Source organism: Haliaeetus albicilla, chromosome 12, assembly GCF_947461875.1.
Source record: "Haliaeetus albicilla chromosome 12, bHalAlb1.1, whole genome shotgun sequence".
Lineage (NCBI taxonomy): Eukaryota > Metazoa > Chordata > Aves > Accipitriformes > Accipitridae > Haliaeetus > Haliaeetus albicilla.
The window spans coordinates 19,491,240-19,507,608 of record NC_091494.1 but is presented as its reverse complement, the minus strand read 5'-3'; the positions used below and the strand labels follow the sequence as shown (position 1 = coordinate 19,507,608).

Sequence of the window (16,369 nt, the reverse complement as noted above, 5' to 3'; positions counted from 1 at the left end):
CCACGCCAAGGGAAGAAGGAAAGGTCTGTTCAGCTTCCCACACTGCCAGGAGGGCAGCAGAGGAAAGCAAGCCCTTGCTTGACTTGGCGTGGCTCGGTTCTGGTGGTGTGCTGCACCAGCCAGGACACCTGAACCACTGCTGGAGGGGTTGTAAGGAGCTGCTAGAAAGGGCCAACAACAAATTGCTTCCTCTGCTCTCAGTGCAAGGAAGTAGCAGGGCAGGAATTGCGCCTCTCAGCTAGGTCTCCAAAAAGCAATCCTAAGCAGCATCCCTTCATTTAAGTTTGCAGCTTAAGGTATAGCCTCACCCAGGTGGGCTGTTTCTATCAAGCTGGGGCCTCCGCGTGTCATCCAGAGGGCGGTGGGAAGAGCAGCAGCCATGCTACCCCCGTGTCACAGCGTGGTTGATGTCTGCTGCTGCAGACAAAGTTACGGTATCCTGACTCCATTCGATGCAGGATGATATTTCAGAAAAGAGTTAAGAGCATCATGTCAAATATAATTATGAGACAATAACAGCCTATTAGTTCCAGTGCCTAATTTTAGACCTCAGACTGTCTAAAAACCCTCAGTCTGCTTTTAGAAGAGCTGTCAGCTCCTCAAGGTATAAATAAGAAGCATAGAGAATGGATAATCTCTGCCTGTCTTAGGGCCAAATACTATCTTCCAGAAAAGGTAAAATTCCTATTTCATCATTTACTCATTGAGATTTTTCTTTCTGGCTAAACGTGAACGATTTCCTCTGGGGTCAGCAGGCTAACACAGGGACTTTACCTGCTTTGACTCTGAGCCATTGCAGTTCCTTTGAAAAGGCAAATTCACAGGGGAGAAGCACCATCCTCTGAGCAGCTCAGCCCACTCCTCAGTTATCCCAAAGCTGACCGGTTCCTCCTTCCTTCAAAGCATCCCCTCTGTCCTCTCATCCCCTTGTGTACTACTGCAGCCTGGCTTCCCGCACTCACCCTGACTCATGTTCTCTGGATTCAGGTACAGATCAGGCTGTTTGCTCTGAAACATCCTGGGTAATTTGCAGGTCAAATTATCTATGGAGAAAAAGCTAATCAGTCATGTGGGCATGAGCTGATAGAGAGGTTTTTATTGTTTGAAAGTCTTTAGTTAATGTTATACATATGCAAATAATACTTTTTAATTTTAGAACACTGTTTGGGTAACTATTATAAATTGCTACATAAAATATCCCCCCCCCCCCCAACCCTGTGATGTAGAGTTGAATCGTATGTATGCATGATGCATCAAAAGTAGCCCATATACTGAGTCAGGATATCTTCCACTAATGAAGTCCCTAAAGAAATGCACCACAGACCTTCTGAGCTGCGATACTCTGATGGCTTGGATATATCAAGAGATAGCTAAAATAGCATTAGATATAAGATCTTCCTAGTAAAATTCACCAAAGAAGCACATGAACATCAAAGAGTCTTAACTGTTATAAAATATTCTTATGTTTGGATTGATAAGAAAGTAGGGTAGTGCCCTAGATGCATAGCTATGAGGAGGAGTGTGGCTTTTAAACTGTTGTGGTGACTTACTCTTATAGAATTATAAACATTTTAAAATGAATTAATTTTTGCCTTACAAAAATATATCACTTTTTAATTTGCAAACCTACAGTGTGTGGTCATAACACACTTGATTTTTCACTGTTGACCAAATACAAACACTAATAATGCTCAAAGGTTCCACGTTAAATTGAACTAAAAAGTGCCTGATGTTAGCTCTCTCAAAATACCCCTGGCTACCTGTTCCGGTATCTGTTGGTTCTGCTCATGTAAGTGAAACAAGTTAATTCTTTATCAGACCAGACCTTATCTTTTGAAAATAGACACTGTCACAGACCATTCCACATGATGAAATCATAAGTCCCTATCTTCATTTCTTATCATGAAATAATTAGAATATTTCATTTCTGCATCCTGAGTCATAAACAGTCATAAAAAGCTAGTAATTCAATTAGAAATCAGATTCTTTTTCTAATGAGCAACTATACATTGTGATATCAGTATTCATGCATAGTGTTAAAAAGCAAATGTTTGCAGGCTTGCTAGCAACTTCACTGAGCTCTCTTGAAAATATTGACTTTTTGGTGCTCAGCCTTGAATGTCACTGTTAGACTGCGGACTCCTGCTCTGCAAGGCGCTGAAGGTTACATACACAAGTCACATTTGGAAACTGAAAATTAAGTGATTATGAAAACACATTTCAGTAGCAACCTTCTCTCTCCGAGTGTTTTCTGAAATCCTCCTCCATGTCGAAGGTGGTGGAAGCGTTGGAGCAACTCCATGCCATCTCATGGGGAAGCCACATGTCACCACGCAGCGAGGAGTCCAGCCTTGTCTTCTGCCTGCCCTGTACCCCTTCCCCCTGAGGAGCAATGCAATCTGTGCTCTTATATTGCTGCTCTGAGTATGTCTGCTCCCCAAAAACGTGCCCCGCATTGATGTTGCATGGATGTGCCAGGGGAACCGCTGCAGGAACAGTTTTGCTGTCTCACTGCTGCAGAGCCCCCGTCACTGTGCTTTAGGACATGGCACTTGAAAACAAAGTTATCAGAATAAACCTTTTAGCTATAAATTGCAGGTATTAAAGATCCATGTGATAATTGTCTTATCTAGCTCCAAATGTGCTTATGATGCTGAGAGAGAACAAATTGGATTACGCCTGAAACAGGCTCTTCCATTTTCATAAATTACCCGGGAAAGCAGCGAGGGCTCAGAAATGCAGGCGCCTTGCTTTTGACAGACTGTGATTTTGTTGAAGAATCTTGTGGAAAGGAACAAGCAAACAAACAAGCTGAGAAAGGTCTTTTTAGGAGGAACGGATGGAGAGTTAAAAACCATCAACCAATGGCAAAAAAACCGTACAAAAGCGGCAAAGCTACAACAGAAGAATGGTGAGAATATTACATGAAATATCCCCAAACCAGGACAATCTTTGGCGGTACGATTATCGGAGAAAAACAAATCTGTGTCCCTCAACTCCCATCATCTGAAGCCCACAGATCTGAGTATTTTTGTCTCCCTGTTCCTCTGCATTTTGCTGTTTGCTCTTGGAGTTTGCAGTGAGAGGCAGCGGCCACTTTCCCCCCCGAGCCCCAGCGACTTCATATCAGTGGATGCAACCCAGCTTTGCTGGCAACATCTTCCTTTCATGTCCAGCACAATTTAAATGTTTGTTTATGGTCCTCGTGAATTTTTCAAGGAACTTGTCACTATTCTTCCACATGGGGTGTACATTTATGTCTGGGTAACTATGTGAAGATGTGAAAACTCTACCATAATCTCACTTCCAGCTCAACCCAAAACTGCAGTGTGCTCCCATAGTGTACCATCTTCCATTTAAATGTTCATAAGGGCTGTTGTTCAGGCTGGGAAAAGGCATGGGGGGAGTTTAATAAGAATGTCTTTGTTACCCTACACTCAGTGGGTCAGAGATCCAAACCCAATGCAAAGCGATGCTGGTATTCGTAAGGACTACTCTGGTCTTCAGCTGGATGGGACCAGTGGGGACAATTGCTTTTGCTCCCAGTCCCCGAAAGTCACTGGAAGCTGAATAGCTCGTTTGTGTTTCTGGAGTGATTTGGTCCCTTTGCCCTGATCACGTTAGTTAAGCGATGACTCTGACAGAAACCGACATCCAGGAGCAGCACCATTAGCGTTATTAAAAACATTGGACCTAGTCTGTGCCTTGGTGGCACAGAGGAATTGCATAGGGCATATGTTACTTTACACACATTATTCTAGCTGGTTTGAAGCAAGTGGGAACAAAAGTGACAGAAGATCTGAATGGTTTTAAACTAGGGAAGCTCTTTCAAAATCCAGTAAGGAACGCAAAATAGCTGTAATAAATATGTAAGCTTTTCAGGTTCTGGTATATGTTAAATCCTGAAAGAGTTTGGTTGGTGATATCTGCCATAACCTCGACACAAATGATTTTTTCATTTCTCTGTCTTTCTTTCACTCTCACCCCTCTTTTTGGAGAAGAAAGGCTAAAACATTTATCTCGGAACTGGCTTCTGAATTCATAAAATATGTTTTAAGTTATTTTTCCACTTTTGTCAGCTCTTCGTAAAAATTGCTTGGTAAGCTCTTTGGAGATCCTAAGTGGATTTTCCTCTCATTGGTTTGCTCACAATGCTCATTGTTGAAAATCATTGGCGTTAAAATGCTCCCACAAGCTTTTAGAAAGAGAAGCTTAGAAAGGAAACTCCGACAGAACCAGGAATGGGTTAGCATTAGGGAATATACTGAAAAAATGTAACAAGCCTCCAAAAGCAGCAAGCCTGGATCTTCAGGTGGGAAACCAGCTCTCACAAAGCTCACAGTGGCTCTGGAGAACCATGGGGGTGGGTCTGTCCTGGAGCCAGGTGTTAAGAGCTGAGATCAAGAGAAGCCCTTTGCAATGGTCTTGGGAAACCTATGACCAAGGTGGCCCATTTTCAGGGAACACCTATTGCTGCAAAATACTCTGTTTGTCCCATATTTACAAACATCCCTTCCCTAGAGAGCTTTGTCAGGTCAGGCTGGTCTCCCGCAGCAGCCAGAAGCTGTGGGACGAGGGATGACGGGGCTGATGCCTCTTTCTTCTGCTCACGCTCCTACTCGTGAGAAGGGAAGCCAGGCTAATACTTGATACTGAAATTTTACTGTCTTCAAGGCTGATCCTCCTAAAGCCAACTGCCTTCATTTTTAGGGCAGTAAATTGCTGGCAGCACAGAATAAAGAGACTGAACTTTCTTTATTAGTCTGAATTTTCTTTATGGGTCTGCCAAAGAGCTGGGTTTTTTCCATTCAGTTCTGGCTTCTCTTCATGCTCCCTCCCTACTTTCTGCTGATTTTTCTTTGCCTGCAAACATAACTAAAGACCGTAAAAATCAGCGCGGGTCTTGTTTCTCCCTGTCACCTACCCACTTACTCTAAACAAAGTCATTGGCACCTGGTAGCAGTGTAACTGCCATGGAGCAGCTGAGCAAATACATTATTTATTGTTGGTTGTTTCCAGTTAGGAGAGAAATGAACATCAGAGCCTCATACCTTTGGAGTAACCCTGTTTATGTATTAGGAATGTATATAAAAAAGACTCATTTCCCAGACAAGGAAACCAAAGTAAGAAGGGTCTGTTCCTATGCAGAGCACGCAAACTGACCCAGTAGTGGCCTTTGAAAGCTTCATTCCAGGTTGTCCTGCAGCCTTGCTTGGGCCATCATCTCTGTAATATATCTTCTGCTTCTCTTTTTCTCTTTACCACACACTTAAAACACCCCTTCCTCATCACGCACACCCATCCATATTCAAAACAGTATTAGCAAAAACCCTTTCCCCACATCATTCATGTTCGCAAGTGCCTTGGCATGTGTCCTTCTTGTGGTAGTTATGTCGAGTTGTATTTTGGGGAGGGCTCCCCATTGACCAGTTGCTCCCAATCCAATCTAGTGGGAAAACAAGACCAAAGGAAATAGGCCATGGAGCTGAAGCGAGCAGTTAAAGGTGACAAAACCAGCAAGGAGAGGGTGCGCTGGTTAAATCTTTGCACGTTTTCCTCATTCATTCCCCCTAAGGCAACATCTTTATTGTGGTCTTTGCTCCTACACAAGCCCACACATCATTATAGTTGTTTACATACCATCACTAGCAATAATAATAATAGCTAAGTAATAATTCTTCATTTCAGTGTGATGAACGGCTGCATCTCTCAGTAAAAATAAATACATGGGGAAAAGGAAAATACATCATTGTTACTAGCAAATGAGGCATAGTGCAAGAAATTAAAATATCTGGCTTATGGAAAAGCAGGGAAAAACAACTTTGCAAGGAAGTCTTAAACCAACAGGCATAAGGATCATTTTTCGAACATATGAGAAATTAATAGGGAAAAAGGATAATTAAGAGAGATATAAATGTTTGCTGAAGTTCTGTATAAGTGAGTACCAGCAGGCATAAAATTAGAGCTCACATAAGAACATAGATTACAGTTTCATACTTCAGCTGACATGCTCAATTTCTACAGGACTTTTTTTAATTTCTACGTTTTTAATGGAAAAAATGCATCCCATCAGGAGAGACCCCGTAAGTTCCCAAACATTTAAATGCCTAGCTCCATAATATAGAGGGTGAAGTTAAATTTCCCCTTTCTGAGCAGCACAAAGACTTATGCAGCTCTCTGCCCTGAGCAATACGGTGACAGCCAGAGTCCTGCCGAGCTTGGAGGACTGGGTCAGCATCCTGACAGCCAAGTGCTGTCACCCTTCCAGCCCGTGCAAACACGCTCCATAGGGCATCAGTCTTCCTCTGCCAGCAATTTTGCTACCATTTGTGGAGCAAACAAAGGGAGAAGACAGAGGAAAGCATCCCACCCTAGGAATGCTCCATGCTTTCCCTGCGTGCAAGGTGTTTGCAGCACCCTACCTGCTGGACAGGCTTCCCCATCTCACTCACAGTGTCCTGCATCAACCCTACTGAGCCAGGCAAAGCCTAGGATTTCAGGGGTTAATGCCTTGTCAAGGTTCAAAGGCAGTTCAGGGAAATGCTACCAGCTGAGAGCTAATAAGGCAAAGCTGAGCCTGCTCAAGCTCAAGGTTTTAGAAGGAAAGGAAAGGGAGGTAAGTAGGTTGTTTGCTTGTGGGGGGTGATGTGGGGTAGGAAGAGAAGAGGTTAGCGATGGGTCACGCTATGTGATGCTGCTCTTATACCTTTCAACACTTTGCTTCTGTGCTTTCAGGCTTGTCAGGTCCACGCAGCAGGTGCTATGGCCAAACTGGCACCTCTCTGCTTTGGGCAGAGATGCCTTTGCTTAGACCCTGCTGTAGGGATGGCGACTCCTCCTCTCACCTCTCTGGGCTCTGCTGGTCTCCTCCTTTTCCTCCTGCAAAAGCAATTGTGCTGTACTAGGGCTGGGATGGGTGCTGGGCAAGGGGGGGATCGAACCATTAGGGCTCTTCAGTGCTCTAGACATCTAGAAAGTCAAATTATTCTCTCTGGTGGGATCAGGCTCTTGTTTTCAGTCCTCATAGGTTTGGATTTTATTTGGCGATGTGTCAGGGAGAATTTAGCATGCTCTCTCTGAAGCTGGAGTAGCTAGATTCATGACTTTGACAGAGCTTTCTGTACCAGCGAGGGGGGAAAGCAAATAGATTGGAAATATTCATTTAACAGCACTCTAAAGCTGCTTGTCCACAAACTGCTGCACATCCAGAATACGTAGCAGTGAGGGGGCATAATGTTTCAACCCTTTTTTTTTTTTTTTTTTTTTTAAATTGCTTACAAGCTCATGCTGAAAAACTCTCATGCTTGTGCTCTCTGGTATAAATATGTCAATATTAAAATCATGCTATTATTATACTTCTAAGTATTTTTCTCTAAAGAGGCTGCAGGATAACTCCACCAGCATCTGTCTTGAATAGCTGGGTTTTAGCACAGCAGAAAGCAAGGACCTGTTTCATCAAAGAGAGTCTATATTTCTGTTTCATGTTTTTCTTCCTCCACCAAACAGTTTACAAATGGCAATTTAGCCCTTCGTTTTTGTCAACGTGTTCCAGCCACAAAGACTTCAAAAATGGCCAAAAGTGCTTCTTTCTTTTTCCTGTAAGCCCTTTTGCTACTCCATTAGAGATGAACTATATTGTTTAAAACAAAAATTCAGGAATGAGTCAGAGGCATGAAAGCAAGTGATAACAATTAGGAACTGCTACTTATCTTTAATGTTCAGGGAATTGTCCAGTATTTGTGCAACTACTCCAAGCCCTGCTTGTCCCTAGTGTGGGGCTGGCCTGGTGGCAAGGCAGAGCACCGTTGTGTCTCTATTCACAGCAAAATGGAAAAATAAATTCAAGGGCTACTGAAGTGAATTTTATGTAAACATTACAATAAGCTAACTTCTGCAGATGTATATATTTATGCAAGAAAGCTAGAGAGCTGTTTCTCAGGAGCATATGTCATTAATTGCTTTACTATTGTCACATGTGCGTGTACATCCATCCTGGAAAAAGGCTCAGATTTCTGTGTTGTGGTGAACACTGGCAGAGTAAAAGAATCAATGTCTATATTTAATGGAGCTACATAATATCCTTATAACTCTTTTTTTCTGAATTAAACTGCTTTAGCTTTGGTTTCCCTTTATATTAGCTTGTAAGAAGTCTCTCGGTATGCCCATAATTAATCACAAGCCCAGAGTATATTATTTCAGTTTTGCAGAGATCCAGACCGTGCATATTCATTAAAACTTAGTTCAGCCTTTACTTTTATTTCCTAATGATTAATGTTGCCCCTGGCACAGAGAACTGGGGAAAGGTCTCTTTACCCCTGTAGTAATGGAAAGGCTGGGATCTTGCTCTCCTAGCATCCTGTATCATACACTGATTTCTGACTGAAAACTTTTTTACTAGAACAACACACGAGAAGCTGGGTACTGTGGTTTCTTAACAAAGTGGAGGCACTGAAGCATAAAAATTAAGAGTTTTTAGTTTAACCATGAGAGGAAATATGGGGTACAGGGAAGCTAAGCTCTGGAATAAAAGCAGAGGAGCACAAGGTTCAGCAATTTTATTAAAAAGAAATAAAACCACAGACTGGGACCTTCATCTTTCAGGGAGCAGAAAAGACTCCTGTCATGGGTGAGTTTGCCACAGGTGTCTTATAAAAGGAGATGGGACACAATTCCAGGTGGGAAAACAGCATGTTGGCTCCAGTCTCTCACACGCTGCGACACCAGCTGTCCCGTATAACATGGGATTTCCTGTAGTACATTCACAAATCCTGCACCCCTTATTAAAATGGTATTACTTGGACAAAGGTTTCAGCGGAAGCAATGTGCAGAAGTAGTCCCAGTCTGCTACATATGGCTGGCAATAGGCAATGTTATTCTCTAAAAGCCTCATTAGACTGTAGGGCATGTAGGACTCCCCATCATCACCTCTGCCCCTCCTCGGCTTGTGTGCCCTCCTGCCTGGGGTCTCTCCCCTCCTTCCTGGCTCTCATGGTGTCACGTTCATCAGCAGTCTATTCCACATTTTAAAGGCTTTAAATCTGGCAACGCTGTTGTGACTGCAGTCAAAGGAGACGTGGAAACCCATCACTTTTACTGTGTCTTCCTTCAGTCACTGTATCACAAAAACATCCCATCATTTCCTCTCCAGCTTCACTTCGTAGAAGTTGCTGTGAGATTAATGAAGACATGGAGATTCAGCCTTGGAAAATAAGATGGTTGGGCCATCTTAATTTTCCCCAAGGACTTATAACCTCAAATTCAAATGTGACTTATGAAAGGTCACAGAAGAGAGAAAGCCTAGGAGAGAAAGGGGGTTGCAATTAGGACCATGTAACTGGAATAATTCTTCAATTTCCATGCATGATGAAATGAATCTGTCCTGGCAGAACTAGCATGAAGAGAGGATATGTTGCAATACGTGTTTGTGAAATGTTTGTATCATCCAGGAGGAAAGACAAAGGTGTTTGTGTAGCAGCATGTTGGCAATACTTCCACATTTGATCTAATCCCTAAAAATGGTTGGGTATGTGGTTATGCCCAGCTCCAGATGGTGGATTCACATCTGTATTAGGAAAAATTAGGTTTAAACCCCAATTAGGTGTTAATTTTTAGAGCAAGTTTAAAACAGCTCAGAGCTAAGAATAGTCTACAGCTGAGAGTCTTGCCGTAATCTAAGGTGAAGAGAAAATGCATAGAAACTTTCATAAAACAACTGCACCGTGACTGCGAACACCAATTCAATGCTGAAGAAGCGCAGCACGCAGGCCCTGGTTTGGATGCTGTTGAAAAGACAAGAAAGAAAATCAGGTAAGAATGTGCAGCCACACAGTGCAGGACAAAGGTCCTTCAGGAATGCTGTAAGTAAAGTTGGTCCCAAGTTGGAGATGGATGAGAGCCTCTGAGATATTCCCAGTCCTATTTTCTTAAGGTGCACAAAGATGCTCAGAAATGGCATCTATTAGACATTGGGTCCAGAGGTCATTTAAGGGTAACTGTTTGCCCTTTTCAATACCCACAGGCATGGACACACACAAGGCTCAAAGCTTGAGGGGATGGCGGCAGTCAGAATGAATCATCTTGCATAATTAACTTCTCTGGAACATATGCACCGAGTTGAGGGAGTTGGTGTCCTCCTTGCAGTGATCGGCAGCTGTGGGGTTCCCAGGGCTCCTCTGTGCTCAGCAGCATCAGAACAAGCACTTTGGGGTTTCTTGCTGTTCTAAGATGATTGCACACGACCAGTCTTGGGTTGTGTAATGGTTCAACCCCAGCCAGCAACTAAGCACCACGCAGCCACTCACTCACTTGCCCCTCACCCGGTGGGATGGGGGAGGGAATCGGAAAAAAAGTAAAACTCGTCGGTTGAGATAAGAACAATTTAATAGAACAGAAAAGAAGAAACTAATAATGGTAATAGTAACACTAATAAAATGACAATAGTAATAATAAAAGGATTGGAATATAGAAGTGATGCACAATGCAATTTCTCACCACCCACTGACTGATGCCCAGTTAGTTCACGAGTGGCAATTCCCCCCAGCCCCACTCCCCCCAGTTTATATACTAGATGTGATGTCACATGGCATGGAATACCCCTTTGGCCACTTTGGGTCAGCTGCCCTGACTGTGTCCCCTCCCAACTCCTTGTGCCCCTCCAGCTTTCTCGCTGGCTGGGCACCAGAAGCTGAAAAATCCTTGACTTTAGTCTAAACATTACTTAGCAACAACTGAAAGCATCAGTGTTATCAACATTCTTCTCATACCCAACTCAAAAACATAGCACTGTACCAGCTACTAGGAAGACAATTAACTCTATCCCAGCTGAAACCAGGACAGGTTGTTTGTTGGTTTGTGGTTTTTTTTTTTAAATTTGAACCTTTTTTGAATTTAACTTCTGAAATATGAACCTTTTCTGCTCATCGAGTCCAGGCTGTACCTGTTTTTATCATTTCTGGGAGCTCATTTGTACTCTTGTAAGGTATTGTATCCCATTCTTATCAGTTGAAAGATTACCTCTGGGAACTGTTTACTCTTTGTCAGTGGATCCTAAGGCATATGATCAGTTCAGTCATGAACGAGAAACTGTAATAAATGGGGCACTTCTTCCACTGATCCACTCTATCCTCTTGATGTAGCACTCTTGCAGGCTTGCTAAGGTGCTTGGAGATTAATGTAGACAGAAGGAAACACAGTGTGGGACTCTGGCTTAACCTTTCATTTTGATGTAAAGAGTATGTAGGAACAGTAGTTAGGGTGACAACCTGGGATTTAGGAAAGCTGCGTTCAATTCCCTGCTTCACCATGTGTGACGTTGCACCTCTGTGCCACGGCTCCAAATCTATATAATGGGACAACTGTATTTTCCTACTTCATGGGGCTCTTGGGAGAATAAGTGTCTTTAAAACTGTAAAGTGTTCAGTTAACCTGACAATGAGATCATATAAGTGTATTACATAGATATGGCAGAATCCAATGAAGGCGGCTTTAAAATAATATTAACATCTATCTTCTTGAGTTTGATTCTATGAGAAGAGACTGTTCTGCATCTGTATTTCAGGCTATTAATCATCTTGCTGATCCATCCATCGTTCAGGATGTTCCCTGGCCCTGAAAACCCAAGAGAGCTTTGCCATGAACTGCGTATTAGAATAAATATTTCTTTCATTTGACAGAACTTCTGGATCTGACATTTTCTTAAGCATCTTATATTTTCTCCTAAGCTAACAGCAGTTAATAGAATACAGTGATGATTTTTACAAGGTGTCCTGTAACTCAGAGGAATAGTTTGTAGATTTGAACTTTGCTCGTCTTGCTAGATGTCTTGCCTGGGCTCTAGAGATAGGCCAATTCCAATGATTAAGAAGTTCTGTTAGTATCAGCACTATTCTGAGTTTTGGCTGCTTTATCTCTGTCTTGCTTTTAGTCCCAGCTGAAATCAAGAAGTAGAAAGGCAAATTGAATGAGAGTGATTGTTATTAATTACAAGAGAAATTTAAAAAGTTATCCAAACTTTTTTGGTGTCTCAAAAAAATGTTCAGGTATGTGATGTCTCAAGCTTCTTGAACAAGTTACTATCTATTCCTTCTTTATCTGCGTCCATTCAAGCATACCACACAGTTGATATGGGCCCCATGTAGCTTTATCTGAATCAGTTCTCCCAAAGTCTTAAACTATATAATTAAGCTCTTTTTAGTGACTGGAAAACCGCCACTAAATTTGAAATCTGTCATGGTAATTTCAAGGCTAAAGGAATTAAATTTAACAAGAGATATTATTCCTAATTATTACCCTATCTCCAGCCTTTCGCACTTGCCTAAATTCTTTAAAAGTTTTGTCCCTTAAATAGCCACCTGATCATCAGAATTTTAATTAAGGCTAATCAGGATGTCTGAACCGTGACTGCCCATAGATTACTGTCTTTGATTTAATAGTAGGTGTTCATCTCAAAGCCTCATTGTATTTGTTACTTGGGGTGACAAAGCTGTCATGGTTTCTAGTTTTGATATAGCTTTTCCTGAAGTTATTTGAATTGAATGAACTGAATTTAATGTGTAATTTCAGAGTAGATTACCACTTTCCTGTGTTATGGCAGTCTTGTAACAGGCTAAATCCTTTTTGGAATCATTTACTGTTGCCACTGATACCATATTTAGATGCAGGCTCTAATTTTTGTCCCAGAGAAGTATAGATGAACTGCTTATACTGGCTACCTTTTGTTGGTAATTTAGGTTATTGACTTCAGCAAATATTGTCATTGATTCCCTATAATTGCTGGCATCATGTTTTTCAGAGTTCTTCTTAATAGGATGAGTATTATTACGACGGATAAATTCACATATATGAAGAAGAGAGGAGGATCTATGCACCTGTCCTTCAAGGGGTGAACATCCGTTAAAGAACAGTGGTTGCACATCACAGCTCTCTCAATGAATAGGAAAGGAAAGGTTGGCTGGGAGAGATTGTTCACCAGCTTATTCCCATTTATGAAATTGTTGTCTATCCTTAGTTTTCCTGTGGCAAATGTTTGACTTTAGAGCCATTGTTTTCTCTTTATTTTCCTTTTCATTTTCAGTAAATGATGCCATTTATAGACAAACACGACAACAGCTGTACTGCTTCAGACAATGGTTCCCATTAGCTGCCTGTCTCTGGGAACAACCAAGAACAGGCTCCCAAGGCACAGGGCAAGGACATCGCAGCAAATACCGGTACTTTCCCAACATATTCTCCCAGCTCTTGGTAGTCAGAAGACCAGTGACTTTCTGAGCTGGAGATCCAGTGTACTGGTCTTCCAACAGCCTAAAATACATTTTCTTGTGTGAATTTGTCTAGATGGGTTGTTGCAAGAGACCTGATCCTGCAAAGTGTTGATTCATAAAGATTTTTGAAGGTAGTATTGAAAATGGGTGTGTTTTTGCAAAAGAGGAGTAGGCTAAAACAAGTCTGTGTAGCAGGACAGGATGGCTGGGTCACTGTGCCACATCACGGGTGATGTTCCCTGGAGGCTGTAATGAGCAGCTCTGTACTGCAACTGCTCTCTGTTAGTGATACTCTGGGAAACATAAAGCCTATCGCCAACACAATATATTATCTAAGGTTGAGCAAGAAAACAATCATGGTACCAGATTACCATTAACAGGTAGAAAAAAACAAGTCCAAGGTTTCTTCTGCATCTCAACTTGTGGGCTGATGTTCAGATAAGATGAAAACATCATAACTTTCAGTGATTAACTGTGAAACACCAGAAGTGAGGCAGTTGAATTTGTTCTCAAATACAGCCTTCAATACTTTCATCTAGGCACTTATTTTTGAATAGCACAGCCTTCTGTGACAATATGGAGCATTTTTATGTGCAGACTTAATTGAAACAGTCTTATTTATGGTGGTGAATATTCATTCTTGTTAGAGGTGATTCTTAGGGAGGCTAATAAATGTTCTCACTTTCCTTTGCATCAGCTAACGGTCTGGAAAACAAATACACTGCCATTCCCTCGGAACCTGATCTTGCTATGCTGGGTTATACTGGACAAAAGTTGTATTTCACCTTCCATTTATTTATTATTCACATCTCTCCAGTGCCTGAAGTTCCCACCGTGATGCATCAGGCATAGACCCAATGGACAGTCCGGTCCCAGAGCTGGCAATTTAAGTCTGACATGAGAGACAATAGATGGAGCCAGAGAGGCAAAGAAGTACAAGGAGATAATTAGACCAAATCCATCAAGGCAACTGGCCATGGTCTTCGTGCACTAACGTTGTGGCAAAGGATTGTGCCAGAAGAGTGTTTAAGGAGAGTCATGTGAGATGCATGTGACATACTAAGCTAAAATATTACCTTTGATACTAAGAAAGATCATTTTAATCAGGGAATTTGACTGGAGAGTGAGTTATTTTTATCACTGATCAGTAGTTGTTCTTTACAGTACTTAGTTCTCAGTTTAGCTGTCCTTAGTTTATCAGGCTGAAAATTGGCTTATCACATGTCAAAGGAGACATCAGCCCTTTGTGCAGCTGTAACACAATGAGGAGTTCCATCTTCTCACAGGATGAGGGATCACAGCATGGATGTATGAACTGTCTGAAGCCACAAGCTGACTGTGACTGGTCATGTAAATTTTTTCTTCTGCAGTGAAGATGTTTCATCATTAAATTGCCAGAAACAACCAGGACACATGGCAGTATCCTTTAACTCAGTTCTTTTATATAACTGAATGCAACATTGCACTGGACTGAGGGATTTAGGGAATCTGAGCCTGTCCTCGGCTCTAATTGTGTCCTTTCTCAGCCAAGGAGAGAGGAGTGATGTTGGCATAGGGAGCTGATGAATACTGAGATTTCATGGGCCAGTGTTCCCGTGAGATGCCTGAAGACTTAAGCTGTGTCACCTGGAAAAGTTCTGCACCGGGGCTACCCCCGCGGGGGGGACGCCAGCTCCCGCTTAGGGAGGTCTCTGGGTAAAATGAGTAATAAAGGATGAAGAATTCTCTCAGTCAGCACTCTCCTCGAATAACTCTTGGCAAGTGATCTCAGTCTGCCTCATAGATGTGTACTGAACCCCGCCTCTGTTCTCGACAAAAGCCTTTTAATAATAAATATTATCAAACCAGGAGAAGTGTAATACAATGAAATCTGGAGCCTAATGCTGGGAAATGGCTGTCAACTTCCAAGCTTTTTTTTGGGTACCCAATCCTGCTAGTTCTTCTGTGGAAACAAAAGGTGCAGGGCTTTCATCTATAGATGCCGTTTTGTGCCTATGGTGAACTGTGCCCAGGTAATTTGACTGGGACAATCTTTAGGGAGCGCTAAAATGTGTTGCTACCTCAAAGCAGAGAGCTCATCTGAAAATCAGGCCGGTATGAGGACTCAATGACAGCTCATCACATAGCTGGACTGCCTTTCCTGACTCGTCCTGAGCAATGGCCAGAGTACGCTAACAATTACTGATCCACTCCAGCAATTTCTAACTTCTGGAAATTATATCCAGCCCTGACAGAAGCAACCTTGGAAAGTTGTGAGAAGACCAACAGCGGAATGGAAAGCCTCTGAATAGTAAAAACAACCTTACTCACACCTTCTCTAATTCTTCTCTCTCCTTCCAAAAGTGCCTCCCTCTGCAAGCTTTTGCAATTACCTCTCATTAGCCATTGACAATAAAGGAAGAGAAGGCATAAATTGGAAGCATGAATCATATCCCAATTTAGCCCGTCTCTTCTGCTAATAAAAAAGCATACGCTTCTCAGATACTCTTTTGCACTAAGACTAAGAAGGAAGGCAGCAGAGGTAAAGCTAAACCATGCAGACTTTTACAATGAAGTGGTTTCTATTTTCCTTTAAACAAGATAATAATAAATTAGAAAATTTTCTGCTTAGAACTGTCTTCATCTTGTACCAGCTATGTGCCTAAACTAGCTCTCCACATCCAAATGCATGGGAGGAAAACTTGGTTTCTGGTTAATGTCTGCATGTCTGGGGTTAACTGTGCGGCTCTGATGCAGATTGTGTGTACTTGAGCAATCTTTATGTAATAATCTGCATCTTACAGCTGATGAAATTAAAGTGCCCTGACACAGTTCATGGAAAGGGCTGTATGAGACCGTTGCAGTAAGAGGGAACTCACCTGTGTGACCCGCAAGATCCTTCTAGCCCTAAATTCCTGAGCTCACAGGCTCAACAAGAACATTGATATTTTTGATTAGTATTTCAGGCACTATAATGAAGGAATAAGTCAACAGAACAAAAGGACTTCTTTAAACAGACAGTAAGGATCTGAGAATCAAAACAACACTGGCTCCAAATAATCTTTTTCTTGAAGCAACAGAGGTAATGCAGATTAGGATTAGATTGTTGTAATGCTCAACAGTATAAAGCT

The 16,369-nt window shown here is 42.1% G+C and overlaps 1 protein-coding gene across 1 annotated transcript in view; it reads right to left on the bottom strand.

Moving 5' to 3' along the window:
* Positions 1-882: 882 nt before the first annotated feature.
* Positions 883-16,369, bottom strand: part of MTHFS (methenyltetrahydrofolate synthetase) — a 79,801-nt gene continuing 64,314 nt past the window's right edge. The window contains exon 3 of the mRNA XM_069798432.1: positions 883-1,043. Within this exon, the coding sequence (XP_069654533.1) occupies positions 898-1,043 (146 nt within the window). The 3' untranslated portion in view covers positions 883-897. The remainder of the gene's footprint in view (positions 1,044-16,369) is intronic.